Genomic DNA, 24,087 nt, shown 5'->3' with positions numbered 1-24,087 from the left:
GCAAACAAATATTACGTTACCAAAAAACAACAGCTATTTGTGTTTGCAGTGTTTATTCACCTTTAAAGTCTGCAGATTAGAGCAGCTGTGGTTTGCGTTCGATGAATCATTCTTTGTGTTGGATGTGTAGGCTGTGCAAACATATTCTAAGGGTGTGAGCATCCATGGCCGGAAGTTATAATTGTCAGTAATGAGTAGCTAGCAAGAGTGGTCCAACAATAGTGGTTTGCAAGCAGCCATTAGTTTGCAGGTGTCATCCATGCAGTATAAACCAAAGCAGCAAGTAGTGGTGCTTGACAAGCATTCATAGCTGCATGCACGCTTTCATTCCAACTGGTGGCCCTGCAGTCACAAGCATCGCAATCTGTGTTTCAAGGACGTATCCACCTAGCGTGGTTCATAACTACGAGTGATTTTCATCCTTGTTGAATGTGGAGCAAGTGTTGTGGTGGAGGCATTGTGAGTTTGTCCAAAAGATGCATACTCTCCTTCTCCAATTAGACACCAAACACAAGGACCAATTTCTCTCCCTGCATGACCGAAATCGCCAGATAGATAAAAAACAATAGTTTCAAGCTCAACATAGACCAGATGAAAGTTTACGGGTAGCAATATTTGGCAAAGACACCTCACTCTGGTACTCCACCAGTTGGTCTGCTAAATTCAGACTGATACCCCTGCTAGCAACCAACACAATCAACTCAGAGTAGTAATCGACAATCTACTGACCATGACAGGCACAGTGAACGTAGTCTACTTTTACTGCTACAACATACTTAAGTTGCTCTACTAGATCTAAAAATGGCTCCTCACCAACACTCGAACTGTCATCCAAGCCCTTATCACCACCAATCTGTACTACAGCAATACACTCTCTGTTGGTATCAACCCTCATCTGATTAGAAAATTACAGGCTGTACACAACTCAGTGGGTAGCCTCACACCCAACCTTCCACTGCACACTCATATCACCCCATACTTAAAAGAAAGCTACTGGCTCCCAAACCACAAAGGAGCACACTTCATACTTCTCACGCACACAAACAATCCATTACACAAAATGGCCTCATGTACTACAACAACCAGAAACCTCTTCTCAGCCGGACTCCTACTTGCACACACACACCCCGAATACGCAGACCTAGATTCAGTGGTTGTTCCTTCTCCTACCTCACTCATAAAGCCTGGACCAACCAGCAAGAAACTAAAGACCTAGCTCTTCATCTAGCCCCAACCCTGGCTAGCCCCATACAGCTCCTGCTTGAGCACCAGGATACTGTCCTGGGTGAGTTGTGATCTACAGAAGTATACATAACATAAGAGTCATTAATGCGTACTGTAAGACATGCCTGGAACAGAATACAGTTAGAATTAGTGCAGGACCTGCCAAGAATGAGAACAGAGATGCAGATGCAGGGAAGGACTGGGAACCAAAAACAGCCCTGCCAAAACTATTCATACCAGACGTGCTACCTTCCTCTACGCTCTCTCTCTCTCTATGCATCCATTCTCCTCGCCAATCTTTCTCCTGCTCTCTCTTGCCCCTCTCTCTTTGACATCCCTCCTTTCACTCTCTTTCCTTCACCTCTCCTACCCTCATCTCTGTCTCGGTTTCCCTCCTGGCTCTCATCGATTATGCCCCGGAATAAAGCCTGTGGAGCAGGAGAGCATCAGAGTTGACGTGGGTCTACGGTGCTGCAATGGGCATAGACTGAAACAAGAGCAGGTCTCTATGGATAACAGAATAGAGTTTCAAAGTTCAAAATTGCAAATGACTCAGGGGGTGACTACAGGTTGCACGGTATTGAAGGGCCATAAATCTGCATGTGAAAATAGCACCAATACCATCCAATTAAACATCATGCACTGGAAAAGTAGATTTACTGTCATAAACCACATAGATTTCCAACTTCAGTAGAAGTTTTACTCATTTAGCACTAGCTCTAAGCATGTGGTACATGTTAGCAACAGCTTGTGTGGGGGGTAGAGGTGTAGGAGGGGATGTGGGGATGTGGGGAGTCGGGGAGGGTAGGGGAAGCCATGTTCTGGCAGGAGGTGCAAAGTAGGGTTCCCCTTGTTTCCAGGTGGAATTAACACCCTGTAAATTGAATCTGGAGTTCCAACACCTGGTAAAACCTGGTGTTGGAACACCAGTCCTCTCAGAATCAGGAATAGCGGGATTCTGTATGGCAATTCAACTTCGATCGACTCATAACTAGTGCTTTAGCATCTCTGGACAGAATAAGTGCACAGAGGACAGGTTTTACCTAGCCCAACGAGGACCATCAAAATGGGACAACAGGTCACTACTGACAATCAGTTGTCAAACGTGAAAGAAACTCTACCAGTACTGCTGTACCGCAGGACTTATAATTTAGGATCATTTCATTTGTGAATTTGTGTTGGGAAAAAGATGCTTCGGATATAAGTATTTGTCTTAATTAATCGGAGGAGCACCACAGAAACCAGTGGTTTTCTGTTAAATTTGGTTCCCACTCTCAAACGATGATCCTTCCTTATCCAGTATAATTCTTTTTAATGGATACTAAATTACATTTACATATTCAGTAAGTTCTAAAACGTATACCTTAAAATGAAACCGTTTATATGCTTTGAAAAAACAACCTCAAGTCCTTTATTCAAAAAGGCACACAACTAATTTCTACCATAGCGGCAATAATGATTTCATAATACCGTAAAATTTGTGTAAAAACAGGAAAACACTGTTTCATTATAGCTAATTTGTGCATGCTATTGGTGTAGTGCTCCACATTGAGTGTCTTAATTGACTTATATCCGAATATTTGGATAGAGTGACATCTGGAAGTCCACTACACATACACATTGCGAAATGTATTTTCCCATGCAGCATTTTACTTAGTAAGTCCGACTCCTGGCGGAAGGGCTCTTGTCTATGTGATTGGCAGTTCCATAAAGTAATAAAAACATAGCACACAAAAAGAGTAACAAAGATCATCATTTGATAGAACTATATTGTTTCATAGAGTGCAGAATGCCCACTTGTCCTGTAATGCACCTCTCCATATCAAACTACCAGAGCTCTGCCTTTTGTTTCTAGGATATTGTCCAAAGGCACAGACAGCTCTCTCCAACTCCCTCTATGTTCCCAACAGCATGAGCAGTCTACGACCACTACACCAAGCTTATTGCAACTGTATCTTTTACTCAACTGTCCAATCGCACTCCCACTTTGCTCCTAGTATGACTCCAAATGGCCCAGAAAGTTGTAGCATGTTCCCAACATTTATTTATTTATTTATTTAAACTTTTACCGCGCACAGCTACCCGCAGTGGGTTTCCCGGCGCTAGGGATAGACTAGAGAAGAAGATGTCAAACAAAGCCAGCATATAGGTACCAACTACTTATGTGAACATCCAGCATATTCTTACTTCGTATTATATCCTAAAAAACACAACCAATCCTGTCCCCCGCACCTGATGGGGCCTCAGTGGCATAGCTCTTACCTTTTTGGTGGGCATCTTAAGTTTCATAAACTCCGCTTCTCTGCACAGGACATTCCAAGGTGCATGTATTTTCACAAACCCCACGCCATGCAATTTGGTCTAAAGTAAAAAATGTAAAACATTAAATTAGCTACAATAAAGGGGATATCTTTATTCTCAGCAGGCATTTGATCACAAGTAGGACAAACTCTAAAGAGCATTTCTGCAAAAAATGCTAATTGTCAATGCAAAAGAGATACTATTTTTTTATTTTTTTTATTTTACAGAGTATTATGTAGTGTGTACTTGACTTGAATCGGGTATCTGAGAGCTTTGCATAGCACCAGTTGCATTACATGAGGACACATTAATTATTATTATTATTATTTTTTTTTTTAGGCGCGGGGAGATTAGGTGATTTGCCCAGAATCACAGGATGTACAGCATCATTGCCGAGCCTCTAATTCGGTTCCCCAGATTCGGGGTCGATTGGCCCTAGCCGTTAGGCCAACTCCTCTCCCCTATACTAGATCTGTTGTCGGACTGCTCAGTTAAAGAAGTAATTATAGCCGAGTTGGATGTGATGTTGGCAGCAGTAACCAGACTCACTGACCACCTCAGCTCTTCCAAACCTTCTCAGAAGACATTGACACATATATTGATTAGTTCCTGTACCTACTAATGCACCAACTACTGCTTCATAGCCTGCAGCCTCCGCTCTGCCAGCCTCGCCCTCGCCTCAGTTCCTCGTATCCGGAAAACCACCGCCGGCGGCGGATCCTTCTCCTACCTCGCTGCCAAGACCTGAAACGCTCTCCCTACCAGCCTACTACAGACCCAGGACCTGCTGGCCTTCAGAAGACTTCTCAAGACCTGGCTCTTTGATCAGTCGCAGCCCCCCCCCCCCCCCCCAGCGCCTTGGGACCCTCACGGGCATGTAGAGCGCTTTACAAATGCAGTGATTGATTGATTGATAGCTCATGTCTATCATAATATGATCCTCAGGCAGTCTCAGCATTATGCTGGGATGAATTGCATCACAGGGATCTTAAGTGGGCTAGGGAAAGCAGAAAAGAATTGTTGTCACAAGGAAGACTAATTATAGTAATAGAGTATCTCCATCACAATGGAGTCGTTTATCTGAGGTAGAAATTACAAATATAGCGTATAATGCTGCGACAAAGATCGCTGCATTGTATCGTGAAGGATACACCCACTAAGTTCAACAAATAACCCACAAGGAGCAGATATTTTATTAAATAATATTTCATCTCTTCTGAATCAGATGAGGCATTATCAAATAAGACATTTTTGCATTTGACGAAATCCCCTTTTGTGATTCCTTGGGCTGTGCCTGAATTGAAACTTTCATGTATTTTTTGTTGGTGTGCACTACAGTCGAAGTATACTTGTACTCATTAGTAACTAGGGGCCTCATTTATGAAAAGTGACGCATCGCTGCGTCAAAACAGCGATGCGTCACTTTTCACTGCGCCCTCCTAGCGGTACCAATGATGGGTCATATTTACAGTATGACGCATCATGGCGCAAGGAGTTACACATACGTCATTATTTCTAACGTATCTGTATGGCGCAAAAGTGACGCATTGCTGGAGTGCGTCACAAAAATGGCGCAACTCCAGCAATGTGTCCTTTCACATGGGGCTCCTGTGTCAGTCTTATGCCTGCTGTGAGGCAGGCATAAATAATAATAATAATAATAATCCACATTTGTATAGCGCACAATCACCCGTTAGGGTCTCTTGGCGCTGGGGGGCCGTCGGGAAGATTAAGCAAGCTATTGCCCAGAGTCGCATGGTGCTGGGCTAACCTGCCGCCGGAGCCGGGGATCGAACCCTGATCCCCAGATTCCAGCGTCAGTCGCCCTGGCCGCGGCGCCACACCTCTCCCACGCATAAGAAATTGACGCATTTGTGTCCTAGAAGTGGCGCAGTGAAATCTTATACATTTTCACTGCGTCACTTCTATGACCCTTTCTTGTGACAGAATGCCCCTCCCTGCATACATTATACATTGCGTAGGCATAATGTAGTGCAGGGGTTTACAAAGTGACGCATTTACCTAGATGTGTCACTTTGTAAATATGGTGCAATTAGGCACCTTTATTACGCTGCTGGTGCGTCCGAAAAAGTGATGCACCGGCAGCGTAAAAGTGACGCACGGCCTCATAAATGAGGCCCTTGAATTCTCTCTTTTTATCTCCTGCCGTCGTCGCGTCTTAAAACCTATTTTGATCAAATATGTTAGTTTGACTCACCATTAACTCATAATATTATTACCTGAAATCAGATTTATGGGTGAGGCAACAGTTCTAGTGCAATTTGTAATGGCTATATAAAAGTGATATGTATGCATAATGATGTAACGATGTAATGCCAAGATGTATACTTAAACCAGTTTTAGAAGGTAAATGTATATTTCTGAATTGTGTTTTAATGTATTCCCTTTTATTTTATAGACTGCTATTTGAGTACATGAAATGTTGCAGCTATTAGTACTAAGGCAGTGCTTCTCCCTTGAAGAAGCTTAAGCAGATGCTCCTTCCTGCACTCCAGAGTTAGAAGATGGCTATCTATACACGATTTACAGATCTATTTCTTTACCTGGTGCATGAAATGGAACATCTGTTGTGCGCGGATTTGAGGTGAGACATTTCATCTGACTATAACCTCTGAAGTGAGAATTTCTTTCATGTAACTATTAGTTTTTTGAGTAATCAACTTGTGTGTTCGCCTACCATGGGATTAATAACGACTAGCATTCTTAGATTGCCACAAGTGCGTGTATGCATTGTGATGCACTAGTGTACGCTGTGGATTTTTATTTTTATTTTAATTTACCAATCTGAGATAACGAATGACCATTTTAGCACGGTAAGCTAATAAAAAGAAAGAACACATGACAGTACTTGTGTTAGGACTAACACAAATTTTTTTTGAACAAAATGTCAACAAATAAAATGGGCGTGAAGTGGAAGGACAGGTAGAAACAGACAAGTGAGGTAGCGAGTTACTCAGTAGCAGTGTGCATCTGCCAGGTCCTAGCACAATTGATTATTTAAAAGATAAAGGAAGTTATTAAAAAGCCCTATAGCTGGGCGTGGGGGAGTTGTGGGGTGGTGGTAGTGAGTGTATGGTGGAGGAGGAGAAATAAAAGCTGTGCACTCCCATGGACTGTAAAAAGGCAAATGAAAAAACCGGCAGTAGTGACAGGAGACAGCTTGTAAGAAGCAATCCTTTTGCGGATGGCCAAAAACAGGAAAAGGGAGAAAAGGAAATGATTCATGAGCATTAAACTGAGGGCCCGATTCACAGAACTAACTTAAGACAAAATCCTAAACTTACTACCATTTTGGTATTCACAGAAGGCACTTAGGGCCATATGTATCAAAAAGTAATTTTGCGATTCTCAAATAGTGATTTTTTGCAAATCGCTATTTAAGAATTGCAAAATGCTATGTGTGATGGATTAACAAATAATTTTGTGAATCCTACATATTCCTTAATTGCAAATTGTGATTCGCAATTAAGGAATACCTCCCCATTCATTCCTATGGGCCTAGAGGCCCATAGGAATGAGTGGGGAGATATTCGCAATTTGCGATTCTCAATTAGAGAATCGCAAATTGCGAATACAAATTCAAGGGAGCCAGGGTGCCAAAAGGACACCCTGTTGCACCCCTGAAATGTACATATGTGCGCATGTGGCACACATACATGCCCTAAGGGCATGTATGTGTGCCACATGGCACTTTGAAAAATGCAAAAAAATGCATTTTTCAAAGAAATCGCAAATTACCACCAACTTGAAGTTGGTGGTAATTTGCGATGCCTTATGGCCAAATTGCACATTATCTGTGCCTCTTACATTGCATTTAAGGAATCGCAATTTACGATTCCTTAAATGCAATCGCAAAATAGGGAATCGCTACTTTACGATTCCATATTTTGCAGGCCTGTTACATCCCACTTACCTGAATTGCGATCGCAAACGCCGAAATTCTGAGAATTTCAGTGTTTGCGAACGAAATTTAGTCTCATACATATGGCCCTTACTCATTTCGGTATTCACATAAGTTAAGAGTCCTAACTTTAGGACTTCTAAATGTCTTCTATGAATACCAAAAGTCTTAAAGTTAGGATTTTTCTCCGTTTAGGAGTAGTAAAGTTAGGACTCCTAAGTTTAGGACTCCTAAATGCCTTCTGTGAATACAGAAAGTCTTAAAGTTAGGATTTTTCTCAGTTTAGGAGTCCTAAAGTTAGGAGTCCTAACTTTACTACTCCTAAACTGAGAAAAATCTAACTTTAAGACTTTTGTTATTCACAGAAGGCATTTAGGAGTCCTAAAGTACCTTCTATGAATACCAAAATGAGTAAGTGCCTTCTGTGAATACCAAAAAGAGTAAGTGCCTTCTGTGAATACCAAAATGATAGTAAGTTTAGGATTTTTTCTCAAGTTAGTTCTGTGAATCGGTCCCTTTGATTCTAGGTATTATAGTATTGTAGGCAGTAGCTCTTCAAGATACAGAGCTAAAGATGTCTGTAGCCAAGGGTTTAAGTGGGACGAAAAAACTGAGGGGGAGGGGGGTCCCTCAAAGTGGCGTGGCTGATGTAATTCAGGGAGTGGCTTAAAATAATGTAAGCTGAAAGTTTGTGCTAAGAATAGTGTGCACCCAAGTGGTAGTTTGCTGCTCCATTGCATCTAGATATATAAGACAGAAAGTAACATTACACCTACAACAAGCCAGCACTTTTGCCTCTATGAATGGTTGTTAGTTAATTAATTAGAGAAATTAGCAACAATAAGGCTTTGTTGTATAGCATATTAAAAATGCTACAGATCTGAAACGATGAGACTATGATAAAGGATACAGAGTCTTTTTGAAGTTATATCATTGGCAGTGAAGGGTAGCACTCTGCAGCAAAGGTACTTTTTTTTTCACCCTGAGGGTGGCGGCAAAAATGGAGGGTCCGATAGGGACCCGTCTCAGCAGCCGCTTTTTAGAACTGCCAGTGCTGAGCACTGGCAAGACCCGGCCTACTTAAAGCCCTGTCTGTAGCCAAGACCTCAAAAGGCCTTGCAGAGCAACAAGGGTGTAGTAATAATAAGTATACAAAGATACAGTCTATGACAAAATAGGGTCTTTCTGCCAAGCATAAGCGTTAATATGAACAGAATAACATTGGCACAATGTGACCTTACGCCATGTTGTACACCATCAGTCAAATATGTAAATGCTGTAATGTCTACATTCAAAGTCATATGAGTCTTACTGTTATCATCTAATTGAAAACATAAAACTATTTTTTCCAGAATGCACACTTAGGCTGCCAGATCTCCCAGCACTGGCTGATGGCGTCACATCCGATACTGGCCATTGGCAGCACTGACTCTGATGGGCCAGAGGCTGCCATTGGCTGCTGCTTTCTGGTGCAGTGGAATCCAACACCTTACTCTACTGGCCGAGCGGGTGTAGAACCCCTCTCCTACCAGCATTTTAGACCAGCTGTGAACACACCATCCACACAGCCTAGTAGTTTCATATCCTGTCAACAATCTATCTTCCTGAGGCACTTCCTTCCTAAAGGAAGACTACTGTTCAAGTTTAATAAGGCGCACAACAATCTTCAATGAAACTGAAACTGTACATTTGTAGGATATTTGTAAAAGGTATTTCTCTGACGCTGTCCTACAACTTTCTACCTTAGTTTAACATTCATTGATTTGTCATGCAAGTTTAGGTATGGTAAAGACATTGAGTGTGAACTCAATGCAAGCTGAAATGTTAAAACAAAACGTTGTGGCAGTAGCCAATCCTCTCTTTAAAGCAATAAATATGCAAGGACTCGACTAATGAACTAGGGAAAATGACAAATACAGCAGTCACTATGCAATGTGCTTTTGTTTGCAAATTCATAACTTTCTTACGAAGTCCCACACTAAGATGAGTTCACATGGCAGCAGTGCCTATCAAACTATGTCCCATCTGATTGTTCTTTAACAGAACAAAAAAACACACACATTGTAAACACCATGCGGTTAGTAAAACATTAAAAAAACACCACAAGCAGGTCTGTAGATTCCAGTGAGTCAAATATAGTGCAAGATGTGCTAATTAGAACTGACACATGATGAAATATTGGTGCACAAAACAAAAGGTGGCGTGGCTCTAATCCCCTCCATTCACTCGGATGAATTGTCAACCTCCACCTGCCACACCTCTGTACTAGTACAGGCTGATGCCACCACAATGGATCATCACTACATTTATCTATCGCCTACCTCAGCCCAACCTACTTATACGATGTAGATATACATTTGTTCACAAAATCTTGAACTTCATGAAAACAGTTATGATAATTACAAACATGTTTGTACCAATGCCCGTACTCTCCAATTACAATTTAATTTTTTTCCTCCTTCAGTGCACTGAAAGACCAACACATAATTGTTAACATGCAGTATAAATGACCCTCTCACAGGACTTACAAGAATTGACTAAAGGAGTGTCACACTCAGTTGTCTACCCAAATCATCAACTGCTCCTCTCAGAGCTTCTATCAATACAGCCGCTAGACTCGTCACAGGCACCATATGCAACTGCCACATTTCCCCTGACCTTCAGGCCCTCAACTGGCTACCTTTTGAGGCCATAAACCACTTAAAAATCGCCTCTATGGCACATAAGGCACTTCATAACAAAGCCCCGAGATATCTAGCGGCGAAACTAGTACTTTCAGGTGGTTACAGGTCCACCAGGAGCTCTAACAATCTTCTACTGAAACCTCAACGCTTCTCTAAGAAAAAAACATACAATCGTACCTTTTCAGGAGTGGCACCCAGGATATGCAACACTCTACCACCAGAAACGAGACTTAACCCATCTACGGCCTATTTCAAAAAAGAAGTGAAATCAATTCTCATGGCCAAATTCACCTGAACTTGTCCTATACGCTACTGCAACTTTGTGCTAATCTTTTATGATTTCCCAGTTCTTACTGTATTCATATATGCCCTGTATTTATATTTATATGTGTTTATATGCCATTACCTATACTTGATCTGTAAAGCTCTCTGATACCTGCAAGGGTCTTGTTCGCGCTATACAAAACCGCCAAAATAAAAAATAAAAAATAAGCCTAGGCCGACTACCATGAAGGAAGGTATCTTTCATATCTCATCTGAGTTCAGCACATCAAACCACCTCCGCATTTAACACCCGCTCTGCTGACACTTCAAATAAATACCTACGTGCCTTTTTTTAAGAGTACTTCTCATGAACACTACTTACCTTGACTCTAAAACAAATTCATAGCTTTACTACTTCACCCGTCTTCTTTACATCTCTCCTTCAGCTAATCTTAACTATCAATACAGTTTCAACAAATGGTCAACCAATGAACATCCTTTCTACAACTAAAAGGGTAATGATGACAAGGGAAAATAAGAAAGCAACCTGGTATGTCCACAGAGTTTAATAATATATAGCACATACCTATGAGGAGAGCTCCCCTCTACCTTAGTGTGACTACATAATTCTTCATTTAGTGTAGGCAGCCCCTCTCTTAGACATGTGTCCATGGAGCAATGAACACACCAGTTATTTAACTAGGGAGACACTCTCGCCTGAACCCTCAATTCGAATGTTTCTTCCTGCCTTCATTGCCATGAACATCACTGTGCATTCCAGATGTGCATCCGTGAGTCTCCCTGCGGCCAGAGTGGTGAAACTCACCAGTCATCCCCTTAACTGAAAAAATGAATCTGGACGCTTCTGTTTAACTACGAGTCCATCTCAAACTCAACATCTTTGAGGCCATGGCACTGGAGTGAGTTCTGGGTCACCTAGCCCTCCAGCAAGTGCAAACTGGGATCATTAAAATATCCCCTCTTTAGAACCCATATTCCAATGTATGGAAACTTGCTATATACGTTCTATAAAATCCTTTCAGCACATTAAAAACTGAAAATGCCTGCACCATTTCTCATTGCACATCTGAGATACTAGTCAAGCAGTACCCAGTTGAATAAAACCAAGAGGCCCTTTTACAGCAACTGTCGCAACACCAAAGCCAAACCCTAACAGCCATTTGCTTTGTACTGGGTTGTGATAAAAGTAAGCCTCTTCATTGATTGTCTACACCCTAATGCATTGCACCTTGAATGGCCACAAACTCTACGAACACCTCCTACCCTGCTCCCGTCTTACATAACAATGAATCATCTATGAAAAAGGGCTATCCTTTGCCTGAATTATCACAGCTGTCATCAATCAATTTAATTTCCAATTCAGAATGGCCCCAGTCCTCATTCATACCTTAATAACAAACAAGTCAGCACCAGGACACCCTCTTTTGGGTGATAGTTGTGTTTTATGAATGTTCCATCAGTCAATCAAGTTTACTTCTTACCCAAGGAATGGTAACACCCTTCATTGTGTGTTGCAATTCCCTAAATCTGGACAAGGTTAGAGCTTTTGTCAACAGACTAAATATCACACAAAATCATGCGCAATTCCTGGTCTTCGATATTAAATCTAAAGACATCATGTTATGCTTCACCCCTCACTATGACACTTACTATTTCCAATCATAAGCGCATTATAGTTTAGAAAATATATAGTTCACCAGACCTCCTAATGCGACAATGCGAGAAACTTTTAACGGTATCGCAGACAAGAATTTTTGGTGTTCTTCCACAATTTTTTTAATAATAAAGATAACCATATTTCACTAAGAACAATTTATCTACAAAGCATCTTCCAAATAGATGGAATTTTAACAGATGGTGACAGCATGGATAATACATAAAGGAGTGCTACTTTTTTCTAACTTTAATTGTAAGAATGGTCAAAAGAAAATATTTTATAAAAGAAAGAGAACTAAACATCATTCGTATGAATCCCATGAACGCAATTTGTTAAACCTGCAGTCTCAAACAAATTTAAAAGACACGTGTGATTTTTAGTTTCAACAAATGCCTTCCTCTTTTCTCTGGTTTAGGGATCATGAAGCAAACCATCATGCTTGCTCTGTCAAGTAGCGGCATTTCCTGTCGGGACGGACTCTGGTATGGAAGATCTCTTCAAATGACATGGATGTCAAAGATTGCCTGATATCAGAAGCCTTGTTCTAAAACAAGTCATGCTAATTTTAGACTGCTTTCCAATTATAAGGACTAAAATATTAATATTCCTCTAAATCACTCCCTTGTAGCCACATAAAGTTCCCACCGTTATCTGCTTCCTGTTACAGCCCTCACTAGATGGCTCAGGCTGCAGAATGGAAATCCCAAAATTCTATTTCAAGCCATTTCACAGATAAGCCGTCATAGCAGCCAGTGCTTAATTTGTAAAAGTCATTAGTGCCAGGGCTCTCGGTAGGAGGCAGGTCCAGCTTGCACCACCCATTGCCCTGGTAGCTCTGCAAATGACAGTACCTACACAGCACACTGCTGTGTAGGTAATGGGAGAATTGTTCATGGTATCACTGATCACTTGTGGTTCGGTAGAGTACAGTTTCAGTAGTCTATACAATTCTCATGCGCAGTACCATTCATATAAGCGCTAATAACCTTGGGTTGAACGTGCACTCTATTAGCTTCTCTTTTATTCATTCACTGAGTGTTAGAGAAGCGATCTACATCAATGGACCACCCAGGAAAACTAGTGAAGTAGTAAGAAGGGTATTTATTAGGTAAGAAAAGATGTGTTGTTTTGTTTCCAAAGGGCTTGATGTATTGATGGTGCTGGTGGGGTGATTGTAAATCAGAACATTTGCCAAAAAAGGGGTCAGTCAAATGCTGGGGAGACTGAGCCTGCAATTACAGCTGTTTGTCACTCCTCAATTTTTAGCCAACACGCTGTCTTCTACTTCTGCGTATTTATTGTTACAACGGCAGGACTAGCTGAAGGTACCAGACATGGCTAGTGTTAGGTAAAATTGTTAGTGCTAGGTAAAATTGAGCAATGTCGGGAAAATTTATCTTTGGCAAAAAGCAGATGAATTTCCCACACTTCATTTTAGGAGAGGTTTACACCATTAGATGCACTGCAGTTGGTGATTACCTACCGTCGGCCAAACTCCCATAAAATTCAACTTTAGCTACATTCCTCAATATGCTGTATGCTAGGTAACTGACTGAACAATGCAATGCTTGCTCAAGGTGGTGTCCACCTTAGGTAAGGGAGCCCAGTATGAAAATTTTTTGACAGACCTTTACAACAACTTTCCTGTTTTGTTATATAGGACTTAAGATGGTACTGGTACGTTTTGGATTGTGTTTTCAAATATACATTTGACGTCGAGGACGAGATAACTATAGAATCCATTGCCCACAGAGAGCCATGGAAAGCTTTATACAGTGTTTCATTGTCAGATTGAGGTATAGAGCCTGAGAACGAAACAGTTCTTAAACTTTAGTGATGCTGGTATTGTTTCTGTCTTTTGAAGTAAAGTGGTTGAATTGATGTGCTGTGTGTGTGAGTACATAGAATTAAATTGAATGTTTGTAGTGGGTTTTCCTAACTTTGACAGTTTTAAAGCGTAATGGTTGATCCTAATAGGATTTAGCCACTTACAATTTTCTGTATGGATTTTCAGTACCTGTGTCACGTTACTGATGTACATTTTGCTTATGACTGCAGTATAATGAAGTGCTTTTGTGGGTTACCTGGTTTGGTGAATGGGCGAGATTAGTGCGGACCAATTCTGTATTGTTGGTGCGATTGTATTGAGGATAGATACTGTGTGAGGGATATGTATCTTAAGTTAGCCTATGTTTTCTCTTGAGTGATGTGCAATGTGTACTGAGACCTTGTTACTATGTGTGAGTCTGAAGTGGTTTTTCAAATGATTTCTGAGGGTGTGAGAGTCATGTGATGCAAAGGGGTCTTGCCAGGCTATGGTGTAGAGACCCTGGTAGATGTTAACAAGGCAGGTCTTGTCTTACTTTAGACAAGAACTTTAGGCATGGGAATCCAGAAGTCATAATCTTGTTTCGGTGAGTGCATACTCTGCTACTGTTAAGATATGGAAGTTCTGGCCAGTTATAGTACTGTGAGTCTTCCTATTCTTGTAGGAGTGCAGGTGTCTGTAGCATGTACTAGAGCAGTGTATGGTTGGTTAGAGTACTTTATTGACTAGCCGGTTTACCGGGCCCTTTGTAAGTTGGAATGTTGCAAGGCTTGTGGGCTTCATAGAACGACAGTTGTGGGTAGCCTGTAGTTTTGCAGTCGTTTGTGTAGTTTTTCACTGTCACATTGTGCGTGGAGATCCTCCTATGAAGTGGAACAGGTCTTGTAGGTTGTCTGACCTGGCCCTTTCTGCAGTTTCATCCCAAATGTTTTGCCTTCCTACTCCTACTCTGTGCTTAATTATTTTTGTTGGCTTTAGGACTCCGTGTACTGTACCACTGCTAACCAGTGCTAAAGTGCTTGTGCTCTATCCTTCAAACATGATAGAGTTGTCTTAAACCCGATTGGCATATTTAATTTACTTGTAAGCCCCTGGTAAAGTGGCACTACATGTGCCCAGGGCATGTACATTTTATGCTATTAGTAGGCCTGCAGCACTGGCTGATCTACCTACTTAAGTAGCCCTTTAAACATGTCTCACTGCAGAGCCTCTGTTTGTAGTTTTGAACTGTTATTTTGGCCTGGCAAACTGAACCTTCAGTCAGGCAGAAACTTTCTTTTATAATACATGTAAGTCGCCTCTAGGGTAAGCCCTGGACAGCCTAGATAGCACAGTGTAATATATTTAAACAGTAGGACATTTTATTTTAAGTTTCACATGTCCTGGTAGTGAACACTACTGCAAGACCTCTTTCTCCCATAGGATAACATTGGAGTTGCCTTATTAGATTTCATGGCCGTAGTTTTTTAATGGGAAGGGATGATCTATTCGTGTTTGGTGTCTCTAGAATCCAAATTTAAATCCTACTAAATACTAAATTATGATTCTGAAAATGCAATTTTTAGAAAGTTTGCCTTTATGCATTTGGTACCTGCAGCTTGTCTCTGGTCACATGATGGGGTGTAGTTGACAGTTGCGTTGTGTATGTATCTCCTAGATAGCCATACATAATGAGTGCTTAGGTGTGACTGGATGGGCTAACACTGTCAGGATGGAAGGAGTAGCTGGGCCCAGCCTCACTTACACCTGAATTATGCTGTGTCCTGTCGCCACACAGAGGTACTAATGACCCTGCATTGTCACTTCAGCAAGCTTAGAGCCAGAGAAGGCAGGGAATTCCATGCATTTCATTGCCACTGTATAGAATCTACTGCCAATTTCCAGTAGCAGCACTTAAGGATATAAAAGAGGGACCTCACACACCAATTCTTCAGTACATTTTTGAATCTGTGCATACTCGTCTAGCAATAAGGACTGCCAATCTGTACTACTACACTGAAGAAACCACTGCCCTGCTGTGCTGACCTGCTACTCTCTTGCCTGGGGAGGTAGAACTGGGTCGGCAACTTATCTTGAACCCAGGACCCCAGACTGACTCAAAGGGCTAGTATGCTGGCCCCCTGATGTGAGCCTCAGGGGCATAGAATGCTTCCTAACAGCGCCTGGACATATCTTCAGTGAGTTCCTGACTACCAAGTGGAAGAGTCAACTAGTGGTGACTCTTATGTCCTGGACCCTTGGTGTGCCTCTCGGGCTCTTGAAATCTAGCTTGAGGGCTCTTTGTGACTGCAAACAAGCCCTTTCGCACCAGAACTGTGCCGCATGGACCACAAATCTATACAAGCCACAGCCAGCAAACCTTCACACAGCAAGCATTGTTTGCAGTGGTGGACCATCAACACAAAGCTCTTGCCCACTCATCCATGACGGCCAGCCTACTATTCGTGCTTTGCCGACTACCACTAGCGAAGCTCTCATTGATCCCCACGATCCCCTCTAAAGTGAACAGTACTCTTGGCACACAACTTGAGACTGTAAAACTCCAGCTGGACTAATCTAGGACTGTCAAGGACTGTCTCAGACCCATGCTCCATCGAGTTTGGACTGGAGTTTAGACCTTGGTCAAGTCCGGCACAACCAGATATCCATGGTGCTTTTTGATTTAAGGTGCTATTTTACAGTTATTCTTTAAAAAATCATTACTCGGGTTCTACTGATTGGATTTTTGTAATTTTGGTCTAATTTTGTTTATTAGATTACGCTCTATTTTGTGAGATTATTTTGTGTGGCATTTTACTGTTTGAAATATGTTGCACAAATACTTCACACATTGCCTCTCAGTTAAGCCTGACTGCTCTGTGCCAAGCTACCAGGAAGTTGTGCCTAGGTTAATTTGGGTTTTGGCTGTGCCTTACTCTATCTAGGATTATGGTTGCTGCTGGACCAGGGCTCACACCCCAGTTAAAAAAGAACCCACTTTCTAACATAGGTCTACTGGTGAAGGTGGCTAGTGAGGAGAGTTTGTACCCTACTGTGCTATTGTGTATAATGCTTCATGGTCAGGCACTAGTAACGATCGCTGTCAATATTAAAGCTCCTGATGGAGATGTGTAAGCAGTAGTTAGTTGAACTTGTATCTGAAGATCCTAACTGTAAATTAATTTACTGTATTGCTCGTTCCTATGTGTTGTTGCGGTATTTGACAAGGATCCTTCAAAGAAGATGCACCTGTCAGAGATGTACTTCTCAGACACTAATTATTCAAAAATAGTTTGATCGCTTTTCCTTTTAGTGGTATCTACATTTAGGCCTAACTTTAAAGCCTTATTTTTAGATAGTGCATATAATGGAAACAAGCATTGGCAAATCCATTGAGTCTTATAAATTAAACTTCCTGGCTTAGCCAGTATTGGCTTTTTTTTCATGGTAGATCGCTGCAGCAAATGAGTGTGCATCAGCAGCGATGATTTTGAATGGGATGTAAATACAAAATGTATTCATCAAATTAGTAAAAATAAACAATAAAAATATTGAAAGTTGCTGACACACATGGATGTGTATGTGCGCTCATTGTCGTCCGTCTCAAATGATCACTACATCCTTTTAAGATGGCTGCAACCTCAGAGCATGGTGTGTGTACACCGGTTAGTGAGATGGGGGGCAAAAGGATGCTGAGTGAGTGTGGGAAAGGGGAGAGGGTAAAATAACAGAGCGATAAACAGAAAGAATAGAGAGGAAAGTGGAAGCAATTGTTGCAATGTAAGTCTCAAATTAGTAGTGCAAGTATATCCCTATCAATCAAGACACTGTATGAGCAAAATGCTCCTGGGCAGGACAAACACACTAATAATGAGAAAAGCATGGTAATAAGAAGAATGGAAGTCAAATAGACAACCAAGTCTTCCAGTCACAAGCAAGTGGCCGACCTGATGCCCGCAGTTTGAAAATGTAATTTATTGGAAACAATAGGTCTTACCAGTAAATATGGGGAGATAGCCATTACCACGCGGTTTTTACACCGCGGTACCATTACAACGCGTCAATCACAACGCAATTTGTTACAATGACTTGCGCTGGATTGCGCTATGTACTAAGGAATTGCATGATTTACAATTCCAACACCTTCCCTACTGTAACGTAGGCTGGAGTTGGAATAGTAAATCATACTATTCCAAAATCCAGCGCCTCCAGTGCAAGTCGTTGTAACGACTTGCGTTGTGATTGACGCGTTGTAATGGTACCGCGGTGTAGAAGCTGCGTTGTAATATCATACAACCGTAAATATGTAAAGCTGTTGTAGCCGAGACATAAAAATCAAGACATTAATTTCTAGCTTAGGCTCTTGAAATCCCATAGAAAGTCCCACAAAAATGCACATCTACTTCTGCCAGTCTAACCTGCAACCCTTTTTTGCTCCAGTGAATTAAAGGTTAAACAATAAGTAACGTGTAAAAATTAATATGACTGTGTGTCTTGGAAACAGTCAACACCAAATATGTTATGTTATATATGTTTAACGTAATGTCATAAGTTCTTTTTTGTGTTATATGGTATGTTATGTTGTGTTATATTATATTATGGCATGTTTTGTAGCCCAGGGGACACCTAAATGCAACGTGGGAGGCTAAATGCAACGTGAGAGGCAGGAGAGGTGGAAAGAAAGAGCAGTCATACACCAAGCAAGAGAGAATAGTGAGGCATGAGCACTGTGAATGGTACATATTCCACAAAACCTAGTTGCAGAACTGAATGATGGAGCAGTAATACACAGTATGTAGCCTATTTTAGGCATATGGGTGGCTGGGCAGTATGGCAAAAACAGAAAAAGCATGACTTGGAGCAGAAATCAAAGAAGCAGGGATGGAGAAAATAGGTGCCTGGAATGAGAAGGGAAAAGGCTACACCTTGTCCACATCTCCATTCACCGGAGGATGTGGATTAAACTAACTACATCCACAGAATCAGTGTCCCTGCAGACAGTGGCGGCTCCCCCATTGGGGCTTTGGGAGTGTGGGGGCGTCGCGAGAAGGCAGAAACATAAATGGTAATAACTACCATCTATTTTTCAGCTTCTCGCACTGCGAGAAAGCAGTAGTGCCTGGTTGGGGTTGGGTGGTCCTGCTCGAGAGCAGAGGGGGAGTGGCAGTATGCATAACAGTGGTCAAGCCACTCCCCCTGCCCTCGAGCAGGACCGCCCACTCTCCCTTTTACTCTATGTAGGCTGGTGCATGCCGCAGCCTACAAAGAGAAAATGGCCCTGCTTGGGCGCTCTTTGATGAGCCTCACCAATCAAGACGCTGCAATTACAGTGTTGTGATTGGCAGAGGGGAGGAAAACACAGTACCAGACGGCGGGTAGCTGAGGTGGTGCAGGACGGTAAGTGTTTAAAACATTTTTGTTAAATTAACCCCTCCCGCCTCCCCCCCACCACAACCCCATTTTCACCCCGACCTCCACCGCCCATCATGCTGGCAGCAACTGCGGGGGACCCTTTGCTTTCCGAGGCTCTTTCTTCACAGACTAACATCTCTCCCATTTCCTCCTTATCTTCCTCTCTTTCTCTCTCTGTGCCTTAGTTTCTCCAGCTCATCATCAATATCTCCATGTCATCTTGTGACACGGGCTGGCACCTAGCGCAAAGGCAGGGTGATCTGCGCCAGTGCCAAGTGTACCCAAGTGCGGCTGCTACATGAAAACATGGCCAGTGCAACTAAGGCAATGTTTACATGGATAAACGGAATCCCACCATTCGGTTGGTGTGTCAGTATATGTAGTAGAATAAACTCTTTAAAAGTGTCCCCATATACAGCCAATAGGGTTCTAGGTTTTTATAGTATACATGACGGTCAGTTTGAGTCAACGCTTGCTTTGAAAGGAGAGTTATCCGGCATTATGATGTCATAGAATTGTGTGGATTTGTGAGTAGAGTTATGTAGAAAATAAATGGAACATTGTAATGTCAGGGTGAGAGAAAACCAGACAGGTCATAGCGTTGTCAGTGGGTCATAGGACAGAATATTGGGATGTCAGGGTTAGAGCAAATGGCAAGGGGCATTCTGATGTCAGAGGGTGGAGAGTCATGTAATTTGACGAGCATATTGTGCTGTCCAAGCGTAATGTGTCATGGAACAGAACATTGTGGTGTCAAGGTTATAGGAAACGAGACAGGGCATGTAATGTCAGAGGGTGATAGGTCATGGATGTAAACAGAGCATTGTGATGTCAGAGCTATAGGAAACGAAGCAGGGCATTCTGAATGGGTCATGGTACAGAACATTGTGATGTCAGAGGGTTATGGGTCGTGTAATAGACCATTGTGGTGTCAAAGCTATAGTAAAGGAGACAGAGCATTGTGATATCAGAGGGTTATGGTCATGTGAACAGAACTTTGAGATGCCATGGTTATAGCAAATGACAAAGGGCATTGTGTTGTTACAGGGTAGTGAGTCGTGATGTGAAGAGCACATTGTGATGTCCAAGGATGATAGGTCATGGAACAGAGCGTTGCGTTGTCAGGGTTATAGGAAACAAGAGAGTTATTGTGATGTCAGAGGTTTATGGGTCATGTAAACATAACATTGTGTCTTTGGGGTTATGGGAAACAAGACAAAGCTTTCTGATGTCAGAGGGTTATGACACTCTGGTTTAGATGGTGTACTGTGGCTCACTTTATCAATCTTGTTTAGGAATGAGCATCGTTTTTATTCTGCAATTTAGAATTTTCTTAATCTTTAATTTTCGAAGTGCAGTGTGTGCCTGTGGTGTTTGTGTGTTTGCATGTGTGTGTGTGAGAGAGAGAAATGTGTGTGAGAGAAAATTTCTATTTTTTCAATGATATATATACTCCACCACGGTAAGGGTTCTGGTGACAAAGTACACACAGACAGCTTTTTGTAGTTGTTATACTGCATGTTTATTTCAGGTGCTATTAGCTTTAATTACGTACGTGTCTTCCGCAGAATAATGTTTATTGAAAACAGTAAGTGAAACACTGGACAATGCGGTTTGGGTGCAATTAGTAACTATACCAACATGTTCAGTTTTGTTAGTCACAAGGTGGAGTTTTTCTGAATACTTTGAGACCCCCATCTGTAGAACATGGAGCATTTCTGGTAGGCCTTTGTGACCGAGCACTTGAAATGTTGTACGTACGGGGGCAGTAAAACCACGGAAGACAGGATGCCTGGTCTGACAGCGGCATTGTGCAGGTCAGGCCTCAGGTCAGCCACTCATTGGTATTAACAGTTGCGAGGTGAAAGTGGACATTTGCTAATTAGTCAAGAGGCGTTTATGGGACTTCAAATTTGCTTGAAAATGCACAATTTGTCCACTCTTTTTTCACAATTTTTTCGGGGGGGGGGGGGGGGTGTTCGGGCTTGCTCGCTAAGCTTGCGTGCTACGGCATAGTATGACTATCATTTTACATTGCACCACTTTCAAATGTTAGCAGCCGCCACTGCCTGCAGATGCCGTGCGCTAGTAGTCACAGTACCCATGTTGATTTTGAAATGCACCTCTGGAACCAACCTTGGCGGACGCTAGATCCTAGCCTCAGCAAACACATCACTTTCATGCAACACAAAAACTCTTTTAAGTGTTCATTATGATGGAAAGTTTGAAAGTTTCAGCTGAGCCAAAATAAGGGAGAAGAACTACTATTGATCACTAACATTAAGGACAATTGGAGGAATGTTTTACCTTTACATTTGTTTTAATCACAGGCTTCAGATAGAAGCAACTCTGTTGGGTTGGTACAGTTCAGAGGAGAAGATTGCGTGCTAAGTCAATCACATTACCCGGCATAGAAGCAGCAATGTTAGTAGCTGGTCAGGACCAACTGAAGACAACTCAATTGCCAACTTCCATTATGGTAGCACTGCCCTCTCTAGGGCCCTGTCCCTCCTAAGGAGAGGTAATTGTTCTAGATGATTTAGAAGATGGCGAGGAGAGGACATTTCAGCACTATTCACTTACTGGAGAGACAGCCTTCTAATGCAATATTTCGCAGGTGAAGTTAGAAAGCTGGAATGTGAGAATGTGGAATAGGAAGGATCAGCGTAGGATTAAGGTATCGCTATTAGGAATCTGGTAGGGTTTTTGGCACATTTCCAAATCCTAGCATGAGCTTTATCTCTATACAAGTCCACCCATGACTCAGTGAAACAGAATTTAACCTCGGTCAATATTAGACTGTACTGCGAGCAACCATTCTTATGGCATAGAAGTATATGTTATGTTCTAAATAGGTCTACTCCTGGCACAGGGGTTATTATCATGGTCAACATACTTGGATTCTCTGAACAGTCTTTCCATTTGTCTATGAGACACAGTGCGTAAGCTAGGTCAGCGAGACTGTGCTATGACGCTTTATACAACTAAAAAGAATGGATTCATAACTATATGACCATGAACATTTGCTCTGATTAGTACATCCTGCCCTGCCGAGGTGCATAATTCATTGATACTGTCCCTCAGAGCCTCAAGTAACCCTGCCCAAGGTTCACACCTTGGGCAGGGTTTCTTATGGCTCTGAGGTACAGTTCAGCAAGTATTTATGCTCCAAAGAGGCTTTCCCAGGAGTCATAGCTACTCAGCTGGTTATCTCTAGTCCGCTTATGGCTACCAACAACGCCTTTGTTAATCGCTCGCTTATCTCCATTGCCAACACCCTCACCTAAGGAGTCGTTTTCTACGCAAAGGGTTTGGGAGCAGAATTATATTGCGGCTACAGATTATTCCTCTTTTTCAAGACAGTGCATCAAATAGGGTGTTGCTAAAAATTATTGACTAATAGTGCAGTTATATATTACTTTACTCCAAGTAAAGTAAGCCATCAATACTCATATACAGGCTATTATTGTTCCTGTGAGGCCTGAAGTGTCTCAAACACTCTAATCTCCTCAACTAATGAGGTTGTTTGCTCTTTTCACAGTATTCTGAATGTGTGAGCTGTAGTTTAAATAGCAACAGAGTGACTCAACAGATACAGCACTGTTATAGTGCACAGTTGCCAACAGACGGTAGAGAATGAGCCCATTTTTATCAAAAATAGCCAAGCCCAAGCAAATCACATCACACTGCGGGGCGTATATGTGCGACTGTGGAAGGGTGTTTGTGAGGAGACCATTTTAAATTGTGCACAAAGATTTTGAACTCATTTATAGTCATTGCACTGATGCCACCACCAGTGGATAATGGTCTGCCTTCCACTGCCGCTTTTGCTCTCAATATTCTCACTGGAATTTTCTTATGCACAGCATCATGGTATACTATAATGTCACAGCTCAGTCACTGCTAAGCAGCATGAATCAATCAATAAATAAATCAGGATTTATAAAGCACGATAGTTTCCCGATAGGATATCCTGGCACGGATTATTACAATACTATTCACTGGAAGGAAACCCAACGACTGGTTTCCTGTGCCATATTCCACACATATATGTCCAATTTGACGAGAGTGATGCAGGAATTGCTAGGTAGTAAATGTAAAATGCATTTGTTCCACTGTGATATGGATCCAAAAGAAGAGCAGGCCTGAGGTTCTTGTTCCCTTGTGAATTCGATACAAATAACCAAGTCAAACACAAATCATGAGAATTGTGCTTACATTAGACTTATCTGAGGTGTGACATTAATACTGGCACTGAGTACCGAGTTCTGCAGAGAAGTACATGCTGTGAGCCTTAAAGTCTCTCCAGTCCAGCTGAGCTATGTTGGCTCATTTTATATAAATGCATTGCAGTTCTAATGCTGTCTTCCGGCTGAGTGTCTTTGAATCAGAAAGTACTACATCGCTGCAGGTGCATGGCAGTGCTGCTTAGTCTCCAGAGTGAATGCAATGCAGACTTTAACAATAACATGGTATTAATGGCAGGGCTTTGAGTTGCCAAGGTTTAATGAAATAATACTCTGAAAAGAAAAGCATTGTGTGTAGTTTTTTTACTTTGATTTACAAGATAAAGGTGGACATTAGTGGTCATATCCAGCCTGCACTACCACAGTCTCACACACCAGTGACATGCCCTTAACAACATTAATGCCAAAAACATGGATTGATTTACGAACGAGTGTTAAAAACATTAAGGCAATGCATGTCAGCTATTTAGTTCTATCTTAATTCAAGTTTTGCTTAATCTTGCCTCCCTCAGAGTTAGCTATTTAATCACTTTTTGTTTAAGTCTGTA

General features: G+C 41.9%; 1 protein-coding gene across 2 annotated transcripts in view; it reads right to left on the bottom strand.

Moving 5' to 3' along the window:
* ANO1 (anoctamin 1) overlaps positions 1-24,087 on the bottom strand; it is a 780,986-nt gene that overhangs the window by 317,152 nt on the left and 439,747 nt on the right. For both annotated transcript variants that reach the window (XM_078684271.1, XM_078684272.1), the window contains exon 4: positions 3,487-3,585. In XM_078684271.1, coding sequence (XP_078540397.1) covers positions 3,487-3,585 — 99 coding nt within the window. The remainder of the gene's footprint in view (positions 1-3,486; positions 3,586-24,087) is intronic.

The sequence above is a fragment of the Lissotriton helveticus genome, chromosome 3_2 (genome assembly GCF_964261635.1).
Source record: "Lissotriton helveticus chromosome 3_2, aLisHel1.1, whole genome shotgun sequence".
NCBI classification, from domain to species: domain Eukaryota; kingdom Metazoa; phylum Chordata; class Amphibia; order Caudata; family Salamandridae; genus Lissotriton; species Lissotriton helveticus.
The sequence above is the reverse complement of the archived record's forward strand: the minus strand, read 5'-3'. Positions and strand labels throughout refer to the sequence as shown.